The sequence below is a fragment of the Zonotrichia leucophrys genome, chromosome 13 (genome assembly GCF_028769735.1).
Source record: "Zonotrichia leucophrys gambelii isolate GWCS_2022_RI chromosome 13, RI_Zleu_2.0, whole genome shotgun sequence".
Lineage (NCBI taxonomy): Eukaryota > Metazoa > Chordata > Aves > Passeriformes > Passerellidae > Zonotrichia > Zonotrichia leucophrys.
The window spans coordinates 136,460-151,273 of NC_088183.1; the positions used below are offsets into that span (position 1 = coordinate 136,460).

General features: G+C 44.3%; 2 protein-coding genes across 5 annotated transcripts in view; both read left to right on the plus strand.

Annotated features, from left to right (window-relative positions):
- Window positions 1-305: 305 nt before the first annotated feature.
- On the plus strand, window positions 306-9,899 carry CDC23 (cell division cycle 23). The gene is made up of 16 exons (XM_064725077.1): window positions 306-462; window positions 933-1,005; window positions 1,883-2,020; window positions 2,292-2,334; window positions 2,696-2,801; window positions 2,889-3,021; window positions 3,983-4,160; window positions 4,247-4,344; window positions 4,563-4,644; window positions 5,221-5,374; window positions 5,504-5,623; window positions 5,977-6,052; window positions 6,328-6,389; window positions 7,237-7,315; window positions 7,414-7,533; window positions 8,416-9,899. Exons 1-16 carry the CDS (start codon window positions 335-337, stop codon window positions 8,584-8,586), a joined length of 1,761 nt encoding a protein of 586 aa, XP_064581147.1. The 5' UTR covers window positions 306-334; the 3' UTR covers window positions 8,587-9,899.
- A 460-nt stretch (window positions 9,900-10,359) lies between these two features.
- Window positions 10,360-14,814, plus strand: part of JAKMIP2 (janus kinase and microtubule interacting protein 2) — a 38,706-nt gene continuing 34,251 nt past the window's right edge. For all 4 annotated transcript variants that reach the window (XR_010441980.1, XM_064725368.1, XM_064725370.1 and 1 more), the window contains exon 1: window positions 10,360-10,477. The gene's annotated coding sequence lies outside the window, so the exon portion shown is untranslated. The remainder of the gene's footprint in view (window positions 10,478-14,814) is intronic.

The window sequence follows — 14,814 nt, forward strand, 5'->3', positions numbered from 1 at the left end:
AGTTCAAACACAACCGGCCAATCAGGCGGCACGGCTCCTGCGCGCGGCCGCCACAATCGGCCAATCAGGCGGCACGGCTCCTGCGCGCGCCTGGGATTGGTCACAAGACCTCTCGCCCTCGCCCAAGCAGACGACTCCGTATAGGGGCGGGGGAGCGCAGTGCTCGAGGCTTTGATTGGCCGGGCCGGCAGGCGGGCACGCAGTGTGCGGGGCTGCGATTGGCCGGAACGGCGGACGGGACTGTGATTGGTCGGGCTGGCTAGTGGGCAAGCAGTGTGCGGGGCTGTGATTGGCTGGGCTGGCGGGCGGGGCCGTGATTGGCCGGGCTGGCGCGATGGCGGCGGGGGCAATGGTGGCGGCGGCGGGCGGCAGCGATTTCTCGGATCTGCGGGAGATCAAGAAGCAGCTGCTGAGTGTGGCGGAGCGGAGCCGCGAGCGCGGGCTGCAGCACAGCGGGAAGTGGTGAGCGGGGCCGGGCACAGCTCGGCGGACCCCGGGCTAACGTTCTGTGCCGGGAGGGAGGATGGGACGGAGCTAGGTTTGTTTCGTCTCGACAAGAGGAGGCTCGTGGGTACCTCATCATTTTTTGCAACTCCCTGAAAGGAGTTCTCAGTGAGGTGGGAGCCAGTCTCCTGCTGTGCCTGCGGGGAGGGGATCAGAGGAAATGGCCCTGAGTTGAGATAGGGGAGATTCGATAAGATTCGATATTCAATAATATCTATTGGAAAATGTTTTTTGAATGTTCAGGTGGTCAGGCACTGAAACAGGTTTCTCAGGGAGGTGGTGGAGTCACTGCAGGTTCTTAAGAGGTGTCTGCATCTGGCGCTAGATGATGTTGTTTAGGGATTACACTGGTAGTGCTGGGCCGACGGTTGGACCTGGTCTCCTCCAACCTCGATGATTCAATAATCCTACTGCTCTCTTTCCCTTAGGGCTGCTGAACTTGCATTCGCCCTGGAGCCACTGCCACTGAGCGAGCTGCCGCCTCCGCCCGTGCTCACCGAGGTATGGGCCCAGGCTGTGCTTGGGGGGAAGTGGCTGTGAGCCCTAGAAGGTGCTGCAGCTCGTGTGGGTGGGCTGTTTAATCTTAACTGTGGAGGAAAATACGTGATTGCAATCTCCTAAGTCCCACGGGCAGGAGTCAGCACTGAGCTACGATCTTGTCATTATGCTGGGAACATCCTTTCCGTAGTGTGTTCAACAGGGCCAGAGAGCTTAATGTGCTTTCCCAGATGAAAGCATTATCTGTTGCTGTGTCCTAAATGAAGCACTCTGTAAGCCAAATTTGAAATCATATGCCTGCTAGTTTATTTTTATTCCTCTTTACTGAGGTCAAAATTTATTTTAATACAAATTATGTTTTGCCATTAAACTTGTGCTTGCTAAGACACAAGAGAAACAAGTTGTGTCTCAATCCCCACCTCTGTAGGAATACAGTAGAACTCAGGGGTGTGTGTCCTGGTGTGTTATAGAAGTGTAACAAGTCATAAATGCATTTCAAGGTATAATTGCCAAGGAAGTGTTCTCTTGTATGTTAGCAGATTAATATTCTCTTATGTGGAATTCCTGAGTAGATTTCTTGTTTATGGTTTTTCATACTAATTGAACAGCTAAGCCTTGCCTTCTGGCAGCTTGCCACAATTTGTTTCTGAAATCTCACCATTTATTTTAAATATTCTTAAATAGTCTGTACTTGTTATTTGAGAACTCTAGAATCGGATCATGTGAGGGAGTGGAGGAACTTTTCTGATACTGCTGAAACCATCTCTAAAGATGGACAAACTAAATTTTTTAGCTTTTGGAGCAATTTCACTGCTATGTTTGTAACCGTGATTTTTCTAAAGAGCTTCTTGGGTCTTAAAACTCTTGTGTGTCCCTGCAGGAGGATGCTCGTGATCTGGATGCCTACACGTTGGCCAAGTCTTACTTTGATCTCAAGGAATATGACAGGGCTGCCTACTTTTTACAGGGCTGCAAGAGCCAGAAAGCTTACTTCTTGTACATGTACTCCAGATACCTGGTAAGGTAGAAAAAGGGTTGCCTCCTAGCACTGAACTCCTCTGCTTCCGACCCCTCCCTGGCATATCTTATTTTTTTGCTTATTCTTTTGCTTGGTTCCTAATGACCACCTTGAAGTCCAAGTTCTGTGTTGGGGTAAAGAAAGATAGAGCTGTTCTTTTCAGAACTGTGCTGTCTGTGAAAACTCAGTTTAAACACTGCTGCAAGTGCTGCAGCAAACACAAGAAAAACACTATTATATTATAATCTTGGATTTTCTTTCTTTTCCACAGTCAGGGGAAAAGAAAAAGGATGATGAGACAGTTGATAGTTTGGGTAAGTCTCTGGTGTCAGGAAATGCATGATGAGATAATGAAGCTTTTGCTGTTGACTCTTCTTGTAACTCATCCTGGGTCTATGGCTTTCCCCTCTACTTTTTGGATAATAAGTTCTGTAACATTATTTCTTTCTTTCTCTTTCGATTCATTGGCTTAATTACAGGTTGCAGATTTTCATCTCTTAGGGGTCCTCTTTTAAACTGGGTTACCAGACTAAGCAATTTTCTTTAAAATGGGGAACATAAACACAGGCTGGGAAGCCGTCATGTCAGTGATAATTCTGACTGTACCCTAGACTTGGCATTGTTGTGGTGAGACTCCTTATTGAAAGCTAGCTGTGTGACTTTCTCTTCATGTAGGACCTCTGGAAAAAGGACAGGTGAAAAATGAAGCTCTACGAGAATTGAGAGTTGAGCTCAGCAAGAAACACAAGGCACAGGAATTGGATGGATTTGGCCTTTATCTGTAAGTGTTGGCACGTATTTCTTAAATATTTGTGTGGATATGCAGAATTGCATGATTCTTGTCAAGCTGATACTTTTTTTTTTGCAGGTATGGTGTTGTGCTGCGGAAACTGGACCTGGTGAAAGAAGCAATAGATGTGTTTGTTGAAGCTGCTCATGTTCTGCCTTTGCACTGGGGAGCTTGGCTGGAACTTTGCAACTTGATTACAGATAAAGAGATGGTAAAACTTTGGAGATACCAAGATGTGGTAACAAAGCTCAAGAGTTTAGCCTGATTCAGTGACCAGTGTTTCTGTTTCCACAAGATTGATGTTGCCCACTGCTTCATTCCGTGAGACACTGTCAGGCAAGGCAATCCATGACTGTAATTTATGTTGTAAAATCCTCTTTATCTTCAATAGCTTGTTGTGCTGTAGCTTGAAAATCTTATACAGGCACGGCTAATTTCTTATCATTCCCCCACAAAGTGGTTTAAGAAATTTCCAATTCATGTATTTTTGGAAGCAATTGTCATTGTCAGGAGTTATCATCTTGTCACATGAAGGAGATCCTCCTAAGAGATGTCCCTTTTTTATTTTTTATTAATCTGTTTCTAATTCCTCGGTTATTGAGCACTTCTCATAGCTTGAAAGGATATATATAATTGCTACGTTCAAAGCTGAAAAGATAATGTGCAAAGCCACATAGGAGGTGAATTGTATCAGGGAAACTAACTTAAGATATAAAACCAAAATAGATTATTTTTCTTTCTGTATGGAATTTGAGTTCTCTTCTGGAATTCTTCAGTAAATTCTGAATGATGAAGTATTTAAAACAGTACTTAAAAAAATATTTTAAAAAGTGATGCAGAAGAATGTTACCAATTTGTGGAAAAAGGAAGTGCAGTTTTGTTACATAATTTTGAGTCTGCTTACATGGTTCATTGAAATTAGTGTTATGATATTGATGTTTAAACATAGGAAGAAAGTCTGAATTTAATAGCTGCAGCAAGAGCCAGGTAATGTTATATTTGAAGGCAATTTCTTCCCTGATTGACCAAATGGGTTTAAGAAAGCGACTGCAGGAAGGCCTCCTACCTCAGGACCATCTGCTAAGTCATTGGAGGGAAGACAATGGATTCTTTGTGACGTGTACCTTGTAGAATACTTCTAATTGTCATCTCTTTTCTTTGATTCTTGCTAGCTGAAGTTCCTCTCCTTGCCAGATACATGGATGAAAGAGTTCTTTCTTGCACACATTTATACAGAGCTGCAGCTGATAGAGGAAGCTCTACAGAAGTATCAGTCTCTCATTGATGCAGGATTTTCCAAAAGCACTTATATAATCTCTCAGATTGCAGTTGCCTACCACAATATAAGAGGTCAGTGACACTAAGTGGGAATGACCCCCTTAATGCAAACTGGGCATTTATAGTTGTTGATGTCCCATATGCTGTTCTTTCATCAGATATTGACAAAGCTTTATCGATCTTTAATGAGCTAAGGAAACAAGATCCTTACAGGATAGAAAACATGGACACTTTCTCCAACTTACTCTATGTAAGGGTAAGCATTCTTCCTGTGGCCTGTCCATAGTGATGGTGTTTGTTGGAGGTATGTTAAACATTGGTGAAGCAGCTGGTGGTGTCTGGCCTCTCTGAATACTTGCTCTCCTCTTCCCAACTCCATGGAAGAGAGGCACTGTATGCATTGCCAATTGTTTACTGCAATTTCTTTCAAAGCATAATGTGCTCTCTCATTACTTGATTCTTTTGTTCCACTAGGGCATGAAGCCTGAGTTGAGCTACCTGGCTCATAATCTCTGTGAGATAGACAAGTACCGTGTTGAGACCTGCTGTGTAATTGGTGAGAGCCAATTCTGTAAGGTTATTTTTACATCTTATTTTGCTGGGTGTGGGCTGTGTGAGGGAATCTTGGAAACACTTGAGGAAGTGATAAGCTGGCAAGGCAATTAAAATCGCCACTTTTTGAATTTGGATTCAGGCAGCCTGAAAAGCAGACAAAATGACAGAGTACCTTTTTCCCTCATTTCTCTCTGAAGGCTGCTGTAATAGTACTAGGGTAGAAAGTAGACCCATGTACCTAAAAATCCCTTTATAGTCTTCAAACTCCAGTAGAAATAGTTGTGTGTCAGGAGCAGGAAATTGATTTCTTAGATCATGACGCTCCAAAGTGATGGAATCATAAATGGATTGGTACAGCTGGAAAAGGATTGACCAGAAGACTGGTGAACAGAGTGCTATTAGGTCTCTTGAGGTTTAAATTAGTTCTGTCTGTATTAGGACTCTTTTAAAATTTGTTAGGAGGTAGTAGATAATACACATTACATCATTTTTTCTACTTCTCTATTGGTGTTGGCTTTTTTTGTTGGTTGGTTGTGGGTTTTTAAAAATTATTTAAATATTATGCCTTTTACTTTAGGAAATTATTATAGCTTGCGTTCCCAGCATGAAAAAGCAGCACTCTATTTCCAGAGGGCCTTGAAACTGAATCCTCGTTATCTAGGAGCCTGGACACTTATGGGACATGAGTATATGGAGATGAAGAACACATCTGCAGCTATCCAGGCTTATAGGTACCGCTCATGTACTGCACAAAATTGTGTTTGCTTCTGAAGTAGTATCTTCTATTTTTTCTTAGTGTTTTTGCTGGTCTTGGTTTTGATCCTGAATTTCTGTCTAGTTCATCTTCTTTTCATTGACAGGCATGCAATAGAGGTGAACAAAAGGGACTACAGAGCATGGTATGGCTTGGGGCAAACCTATGAAATCCTCAAAATGCCATTTTACTGTCTCTACTACTACCGACGGGCCCACCAGCTCAGGTAGAGTTGAGAATGGAGCCATGTTTTTTGGTCTTCATTCTGACCTGGTTGATTCTGGCTAAGGAATTTACATGCAAGAACTAAGTTGGAGAAGGAATAAAACATCTATGCTTTGTGATGTGTGCAGTCCCACTGTTCCAAATCCTTTTAGTTGTGTTAGTTAACTGTTAACAAAAGCTTTGTCAGTTAAATGTTGAGGGTGACTGGTCAGGAGTAAGAGTGATGCTTTATGCAAAAGGATGACAGACTGCCAGGTGTAGATTATTTTTTTTCCTTGACCACCCCCCATCTTCCCCTCACCCTGAGATCAGCTGGCAGTCCATTAAACTACCTGAAGAATTGCTCTTTTACAGACCAAATGACTCTCGTATGCTGGTTGCTCTAGGAGAATGCTATGAGAAACTCAATCAGTTGGTGGAAGCTAAGAAGGTGAGAACTGATGTGTAAGACTAGGGTGTCTTGCAGAACACTGGGTGAAATTGCAGCAAAATTATATAGCTAGTGCTACCTAAACTCATTGGCAGTTACAGTTGGGGAAGTACTGCTGCAGTATAACTAGAGCAGCTGATGAATAAGGAGTGGTCTGCAGATACATGCCCTTTTTGCTGACAATCCCTGTAATTTTTTGTTTCTGATTTGCATGCTGGAGTCATGAACTGGACTAATTTTTGTGGCATGCTTCAGTGACTTTCCTTCCTTGACAGTGCTATTGGAGAGCTTATGCTGTGGGAGATGTGGAGAAAATGGCACTTGTGAAACTTGCCAAGTGAGTATGTACCCTCACTGAACTGTCACGGTTGTGTTGAATGCAAGTCACACTTTGATACCTAATGATAAAATACAGAATGTAAACAAGTGGAATTGCTGTTAGCCAATATTACTTTTGGAGCTGTGTAAGAATTGGTATCTTTAGGGCTGTAGTGACTGCAAATTTTGGTGTCCAGCTTTATCTTTGTTTCCATCAGGATAACTAGAGAGAATGACAGCATTATGTGGGTTGCAAATGACTTCTGAATCCTGAGGTGTTTTGAGCATGTAGTACTAGCAATTGTATTTGTTGTATTGCAGCTTAAAAGCAGACCATGACAGTATATGATGTATAAAATTTTAGCTTGGTTTTATTTTTCCTTTCTAGTATATAGCTGTGACATTGAAAGAGGTCTAATGTGAATACTGTGACATCAGCACTAATTTTGTTTTGGTGGGGATAAAGCAGTATGAAGTGGGAAAAGCAAAGAAGGGGAAAAAAGGGGGCAAATGAAAAGTGAAACTGCTGTACAAATTTGGATTGTAGCAGGGGAAGAAGGAGCACTGGAGGAAATAGTAAGTAGAATGGCAAAGGTCTGTTAAAAGGTTTAAAATGCAACAGAATATACAAAGGCCACTGCTTCTAGCTGTCTAGTCACTATCTGACTGCCTCTCTGTCTGTCAGCATGAATGCAAACTGGATCATCTCCTTCCACAAGGGGTTGTACATGTTGCATGTCCTGCAAATTCTGAAGGAAAGGACCTGGCTTTAGTCCAGGTCAGGGTGAGCAGGTACTTTCTCACAGACCAAGAAGGTCTTCAACAGGGCAGCCTTGTTCCAGTGACCCACTTTTTTCCTTTTGTAGGTTGCATGAACAGCTGAATGAATCTGAACAGGCAGCTCAATGCTACATCAAATACATCCAGGATATCTATTCCTGTGGGGTAAGAAGATAGCTTGGGAATAAAAGGAGAAGTAAACATGGTATACAGCTACTTAGGAAGGCACTTACAAATGATGTTTTATACCCCACTCACTGTAGGAGGTAGTGGAGCACCTGGAGGTCAGTACTGCATTTCGTTACCTGGCCCAGTACTACTTCAAATGTAAGCTTTGGGATGAAGCCTCAGCATGTGCTCAGAAATGCTGTGCCTTCAATGATGTGAGTACCTGTGCAGTCTTTGGTGCTTCTTTCTTAAGGGATCTATGACCTTGATCTTGGCTCCCCTCAGAGTGGAAGGAGTCTTCTATGAATAAGGGCTGTCTGCCATACAAGTTGCATCCTGAATGGTGGTTGTTATCTATCTATGCCTGATCAGTTATGCTGAGTATGTTTGATAAAAGTCATGGAATGTGGTATAGATAGTGAAACTGAACCATACCTCATTGGAATTCACTAAGTAAAAGAATTTGAAGCTTCAAATGGCAGTCTTAAAGCTGCTAAAAATATTGGTGTTGAGGAGGTAGTGGAATGGTCACAAACTCCCATACACTGTGTAGTGGTGGTACTTTTAAAACTTTTTTCCTCATCTTCTTTGTGTAGACGGCACAGAGAGTATAACAGTACTTGGGTTTTGTGTGCAGCTTCATACTCTGTGATGTTATGTATCTGTAAGTGGGCAGTTTGGGATTTTTAATTTCATGTTGGTAAAGTCGGTAGACACTAACCATGAGTGCAGGGTGTTTGGCTTATTCTTGACAAAGCTGCCTGGAGCTCTCTCCAACCTGAGTTCACCTTAGTCAAAGTTTTCCCAATCTACTTGCTGGAATATTTAGACAGCTTCAGTGGTTGGTGGTTCTGTTCTCTGAAATACCCAAGAAACACACCAATCAGGAGTAAAAGGAGGAAAGACTAAAATGAAAAAAAGTGACTTACCTTAGCATTTCTAAGGAGCAGAAGAAAAAAGAGTTGAGAATGGCTTTTATAGCTTGTAGCCTTACAGAATGACAAGCTGCTTTAAGTTACACTGCTTACATACTGAATTTGACCCAGAAACCATCCATTCATAGTTGTACTGTTCTGTTTTCTACAAATTAATTTCAGACTAGAGAAGAAGGAAAAGCCCTGCTGCGCCAGATCTTACAGCTTCGCAACCAAGGAGAAACATCATCCACAGATGTTGCCGCTCCCTTTTTCCTTCCGGCATCATTGTCAGCCAACAACACTCCCACACGTCGTGTCTCCCCCCTCAATCTGTCTTCTGTAACTCCATGAACAATTCTGATACTTCTAACTTGTGCATTGGATGTGACATTGCAAGTGGGACATGCAACCACTTCTTTCTAGGGAAATTCCTCCTTTTGTTGTTGTCCTCCCATAAAGGGAAGGAGTTAGCAGAGTCCACAGCTGAAGAGAGACAGGCCCCAACAGGGAAAGGGGAGCCTGATGTCCAAGTGCCTGTGCTGTAATGTGAGAACCTGCTCTACTTCTCACCAAGTCATTCCAGTCAGAGGGCAGACATGTCCCACTACACAGGACTGCTAAGTGAGGCATTTGGAAGAGCTGTCTGCTTGAGTTAAAATACATTTTAAGTTTGATTCTGCCAAGTTACCTCTGGTCTTTACTGCACTTCTTTGGAGGACCTCTTAGTGGTATCACTGCTGTCCTCATCAGAAACTGTTACCTATCTGTCTATGTAACGACTTTTGCTTGTTTTGAACTACACAGCAGTAGAATAGGCACTTAGAGATAGGTCCCATGGGTATGTTAAAGGATTGGTAAATGTCAGAGGAATCCCACGTAGTCTCAGGTGACAGCTGTCTGAGTTCTCACTGTAGATCTGATGGATAATTTTGTCTTTCAGTAGAAAAGCAGTTGGGATAGCACAATTGAAAAATAATGAAGTTACAGTTCTTGGGCTTTATGGTTCAGGTTCCATGTGTACTGTAGCAATGGAATCAAATGAACTATAATGGATCATTTTGTTAAGAAGGCAAAAAGATAATTATGCCTTTGTTTCAGAATTTACAGCCTATAAATTTTCAGAATTTACAGCATATAAATTTACAGCCACACCCCTATGTCTGTGGCATGACTTTAAATGAAGGACAAAGCATTTATAAAGCCTTCCCATTTAGCCATAGCTTCCTGTGTTTCATGAGACCAGTTGTACAGGTGGGCACATCAGGAGACCTGGGTCACAGCCCTGGGCTCTCTGTACAATGCATTTGCTACATTTCCATGGAGCAGAGGGAACCCATGTTCTTAGTTCTGGGCATCTCTAGAAATTACTGTCCTATGTTCCGTAGTATCCATTCAACAACCATTTCTACTGCAATGGTTTTCAACAGTGAAACTGGATCTTGATGTATTTTTCCAAGAACTCTGCTAATTCCATGCAAACCTGAGGATATCAGTGAGACCATTTATAAAATTGTTGTCACTAGGGTACTGGAACAATCAAGCAAATTGTGCTTGATAAACTTGGTACTGCCTCTCTGCGTGGGGATTAATGTGCTGGTGGATAAATGAAGTGACTCGTGTCATTTACTTGTGATTGTGCAAAGCGTTTGATACTGTGGCTTCTAGACAGTGTCCTTGTCTCTAAGTTGGAAAGACATTGATTGGATAGGTGAACCCCAGGGTGACGAAGGTCACACTCCCCAATATAGTGGCCATTGACGTGCTGTCCAAATGGAGACTAGTGATAAAGTGTGTCCCTCGGAAGTCGCAAGGCCTGGGGCGAGCTCCAGCTTGAGGCCACGGAGCCTCCGGACGGCCCTTCGCCCTCAGAGGCTGGCTGGTTGGGGCCCCGCCGCCAGGCAGTGCTGAGGGAGCCGGGCGCCGCGGGCGCCCCTCAGCCGGGTGGGCCGCGCTCCCCTCAGCCGGGTGGGCCGCGCTCCCCTCAGCCGGGTGGGCCGCGCTCCCCGCGGCGCTGCCTGCGCTGCCGGGGCGCAGCTGCGGCGGGGCGGGCGGGGCTGCCGCAGCCCCGGACCGGCAGCGCAGCCTCGGCCGCGGGGCGGCGGCGGCGGGGCGGGCGCGCGCCCTCAGCGCCGGCGCGCAGGAGGCGGCGGGGCCGGTGCGGGCGTTGGAGCCGCCGCGGCGGCAGGAAGATGGATGCGCTGTGCTCATGCCTCGCCGCTCGGCGTCTTTCCTTGGCGGCACGGTGAGCGGCGGCAGCGGCCGAGAGGGTCGCCCGGTGCCCGCGGCGGTAGAACAATGACCAGCCGGCTGCGGGCCCCGGGGCGGCGGCGCGGATGGAGGTGATGGACGGGAGGGGAGCGCGAGCGGGAGCCAGCGGTGATGGAGAGGAGATGGCGGGAGAGGTGTGGCAGGCGCAGCCCGCAGCCGCCTCAGCCTCCCGCCGGCCCTGCACCATTGTATGCCCGCCGGTCATTGTCCGCCCGAAGCGGGCGCGGCGCGCTGGGTGCGGCGGCTGGTGCAGGGAAGGGAAGGGAAGGGAAGGGATGCTCCAGGGCTGGGGGCGTTCGGCGGAGCCCGGGCTGGGCCTCGGCGCCGCGGGGGAGCCCGAGCGGAGCGAGGCCAGCGCGGCCCTTGAGGCGCTCCCTGCGCTCGCTTCCACTCGCGATGCCTCTGTGCCCGCTCCACCGCTCCCACGGCGGCACGCAAGGCTTCCAGCCCAGCAGAACGTTCATAATTGCACCTGTACGTGTCCTGGGCTGTCAGGGCTGGCGTGTCTATGTGTGAGAAGGCATGCTGTCTTGCAAACACCGACCCTGCAGAGTGCATCTCTTTGTACATGCAACGCATGCCTTTTTCACAGCTACTGATGGAGGAAACCTGCCTCTTGGACTGGTGTGCAATTTATGCTTAAATTACTGGATTGCCATTCCTCATTTTGGCCACTTGCGACAGATCTAGAGCCTACATTTGAGTTACCTTATGACACTGAATACTCATTTTATACTCGTTTCTGGTTTTTGCTGAGAATGCAAATAAAAGATGCTGCTCATACCTTATAGGTTGGGAACATCGAAACATATTTTTAGAAATTTTTTTGACCTCTTGCAAGAAAAAAACCCCAGAGCTGCATTTTTAAAAAACATTTGTGTTCTGATGCTGTCCTGTGCCTAACCTGTAAAGTGACATGTTGGACTCCCATTCTTAATATCTCTGATTTGCTGGGTCGGATTCTGCCGTGGTGCAGGTATCATGCTTGACCTAAGCATCAAGGTAGCCTATCAGGAGAATGTTTTGTTGCTTTTCAGGCAGTAATGTGAGGTTTATTGCTTCTGCTCTGACTCAGATTTTGTTTCTATTGATCTGGCCTACTGCTCTGCATAGGAATTTCAAACCCAGGGCTGCTGTGCTGTAAATGGTACTCAACCTGGCTCAGACAGAACACCTGCTGATTTAAAAAGGTTTTCTAGGAATGGGTATGATTTTGGTGAAATCTGGGAGTGGTGAGACAGTCACTGTTGAACAGGGCACAAGACACAAGTACTCTGTCAGTACTTCTGTGTCAATCAAAAGATGCCATGGGCACCTCAATGCAAGGACATCAAACTATTGAGAGTGGATCCAGAGCAGGCATGGGGAAAAGGCTTCAGGACAAGGCTTAGGAGGAGCAGAGCTGAGGTCACTTGTTTTGTTCAGCTTGGAGAAGAGAAGGCTGAGGGGTGACCCCATCACAGTCTACAGCTTCCTCAAGGGGGTCAGCAGATGGGGAGGTGCTGATCTCCTCTCTCTGGTGACCAGCAGTAGGACACAAGGACATGGAATGAAGCTGCATCAGGGGAGGTTCAGACTGTACAGTAGGAACATCTGCTTCACTGGGAGGGTGGCTGGGTACTGGAACAGACTTTCCAGGGAAGTGGTCAGGGCACTAAACCTGTCAAAGACCATCTGAATGATGCTCTTAGTCATGTGGTTCAGTATTAAGTGGTCCTGTGAGAAGCAGGGAATTTGACTCAGTGGTTCTTATGGGTATCTTCCAATTTGAGATACTCTGTGATTCTACTCAAGCTGTGTGGTTTGAGCCAGTTCCACCTTTGCTTCTACAGGAAGCAAAATCCCAAGGAGAAGCCTCAGGGAGGAAAGGCTGGAAAGTTTTTGCTGGGATTTCCATAGGAGTTGCCCAGAAGCTGTTGATGGATTGCTCCTTTGACTGTGTCTGTTTCCCAGAACTGTGGCAGTTTGGTGGTCTTCTGGGATTCCCTGCTTTGTCAGCAGAACTCCTAGCAGAAAGGAGTAGACTGTCAGTGTCATACTGCAACCTTTCTGACTTCCTGCTCTCTGACTGACTGTTTTGGTAGTGCCTAAGATAGAGAAATATGGCTCTCACTTTGGAGATGATTTTGACCCAGGTATTTCCAGTGTCCTCTCCAAGCCTAAGTTCAAGCTCTGTGATACTGCTAATGCATTGACTCTGCCTCCTTTCTGAGAACCTTGCCACTGTCACCTTTCAGTGGCTTTTGATAATCCTTCTGCTTTCAGCGGCCATTCCCAGTTAAATAATTTTCTGTGTAAGAACTTTGGTATCCTGCACATTAAGAATTGAACATTAGGTGGGTCTTCTGTATGTATGGTTATGTATGGTTGTATTTTAAGGAGGTGATTGGCTATTTTAATTGGTAAATATATGCTGGGTTCTGGTAGACTTTTTACTTTCAAGACTTCAATGTAGCTGGAAAGATGCTGCATAAATTCTCTGTCATTACAGAGCATAAGTGACCTCAGGGTATTCAAGTCAGGAAAATGCTGTGAAATGTAACTGTAGAATGATGCCCAGAATAATTTTCAATGTTGATCTCTAATAATTAATGTAATAGTTGATATTGTGGTTTAGAAAGTTACAAAAATAGTCCTCCAACTATAGCAAAGGTGTGGGGATGGATTCCACTGCTGTAAGGCTGGTATAACTCAGATGTAGCTTGAGCAGTTGAAATCCAAGTAGTTTGTTAATTATAACCTCTGGGGTTTTCCTCTCTTCTTTTTAACCAAACTGTGAGAGCCTGAAGATGCTTTCACTACTCAGTCATGGTAATTTTTAATAGTGGTAAATATTTTGCTTTCTATTGGCTTTGTGAAGTTGTGAGGCAGCAAAATAACCCTTGCCAGATGCCTGAATTTTGAATTACTTTCCAGTGATGTTGTATCTTCTACATCCATCAGATTTCTCTTTAATCTTTGTGCATGGCAGTGCAATATTTGTACTACAAGACTGCAAACCAAATGTTCTTGGTTTAAAAACCAAATTTTAAATATTATTTATTAATAATATATATTAATATATATTATTATATATTAATATTATTTGCTTGAATTTATAATTACATGTTTGCATTATGTGTTTTGAAATCAATAGCCTCCAAGCAGGTAACATCTTCAAAGCTCCTCTATGAATCTATATCCCTTCAAGGTCGGGTCTTTGTCAGATTATAGCAAATTTATCTTCCCATCTTCAGAGATGGATTCCTGCTTCCTTCTCTTTATAGATCTGTGCAAAGCATCTGTACAGTTCTCTGTCATCAGCTCTCAAAATCCAGAATCTATGAGTGTAGAAAAATGTAATTTTGGTAGTACTTCTAGTTTATGTATCTTTAAAGTCTGTTTGAATTTCTCCTTTAAAATATGAGGACTAGAAATCTTTGCTCCAGGAGGTAGGGCTCTAAATAGAAAATTCAACAGCATGCTAGAAGAACCATGAGAAAGCTCTGTGTTGTGGCCACACTGAACACTGTCAGGTCAAATGAGTGTAAACACAGCTTCTTTGGAAATGACACAGCAGTGTGGATCATAGTCTGCAGTTTGCTCTCTGAAACATCCAATGACCTGGAAAGGAAAAATAAAACATGGAGTATTTTCAGGAACATGGGCTTTCAGTTCTTCTCGCTTGAAGTGGTGATGCTGTATGGTTTGCTTGCCATGCATTTGGATCACTGTGGGCTGCTGAGAAACCATCACTCATCCTGTAAACTTTAGGATCCCTGCTTTCTCTGGAAGATCATACTTGGACATCACATTTTCCTGTGTTGAACAGTGTGCATCAGCCATGGTCACAAGAGAGGCAAAGTGAACTGATGTATGTCACCATCCACACAGTGGCATTTCACAAGAGGCACACAACTGCAGCACACACTTTAGTACACAGCTGTGCAGTGAAACCTTCTTAGTTAGGTTTAACAAATACCAACAAATAAGGAATGTAAATGAAGATTAGATAGACTACAGTTCTTTTTCTAACTTTGGATTAAATGTACTCTAATAAATAATAAAGCAGACTGATTGCTTGAGAAAATTGACTTGACTCAGTGCTTGAGAAAATGGTTAGGCTAGAAGAGCTAGTCTAGTATGGCAGATCTTTTATGTTAAAAATGATAATTCAAAGTATAACTGCATCTCAGATTATTTTATAAAAAATAATGAATTATTTGAATTAATTGAGGGCAGCTGATGCTAAAATGCATGTTGGCTCACATTTTTATTTTGTGCATTTCTTCCATCTCTATCCAGAAGGTAATATCTTCATCCCATACTCCA

What these genes read in the sequence shown, in the direction of transcription:
- CDC23 (XM_064725077.1), top strand. Translation starts at nt 335, where the DNA reads ATGGCGGCGGGGGCAATGGTGGCGGCGGCGGGCGGCAGCGATTTCTCG. An exon ending in CTCCGCCCGTGCTCACCGAG is followed by an intron (nt 1,006 to 1,882) that starts GTATGGGCCCAG and finishes GTGTCCCTGCAG; the next exon opens with GAGGATGCTCGTGATCTGGA. An exon ending in GATGGATTTGGCCTTTATCT is followed by an intron (nt 2,802 to 2,888) that starts GTAAGTGTTGGC and finishes TTTTTTTTGCAG; the next exon opens with GTATGGTGTTGTGCTGCGGA.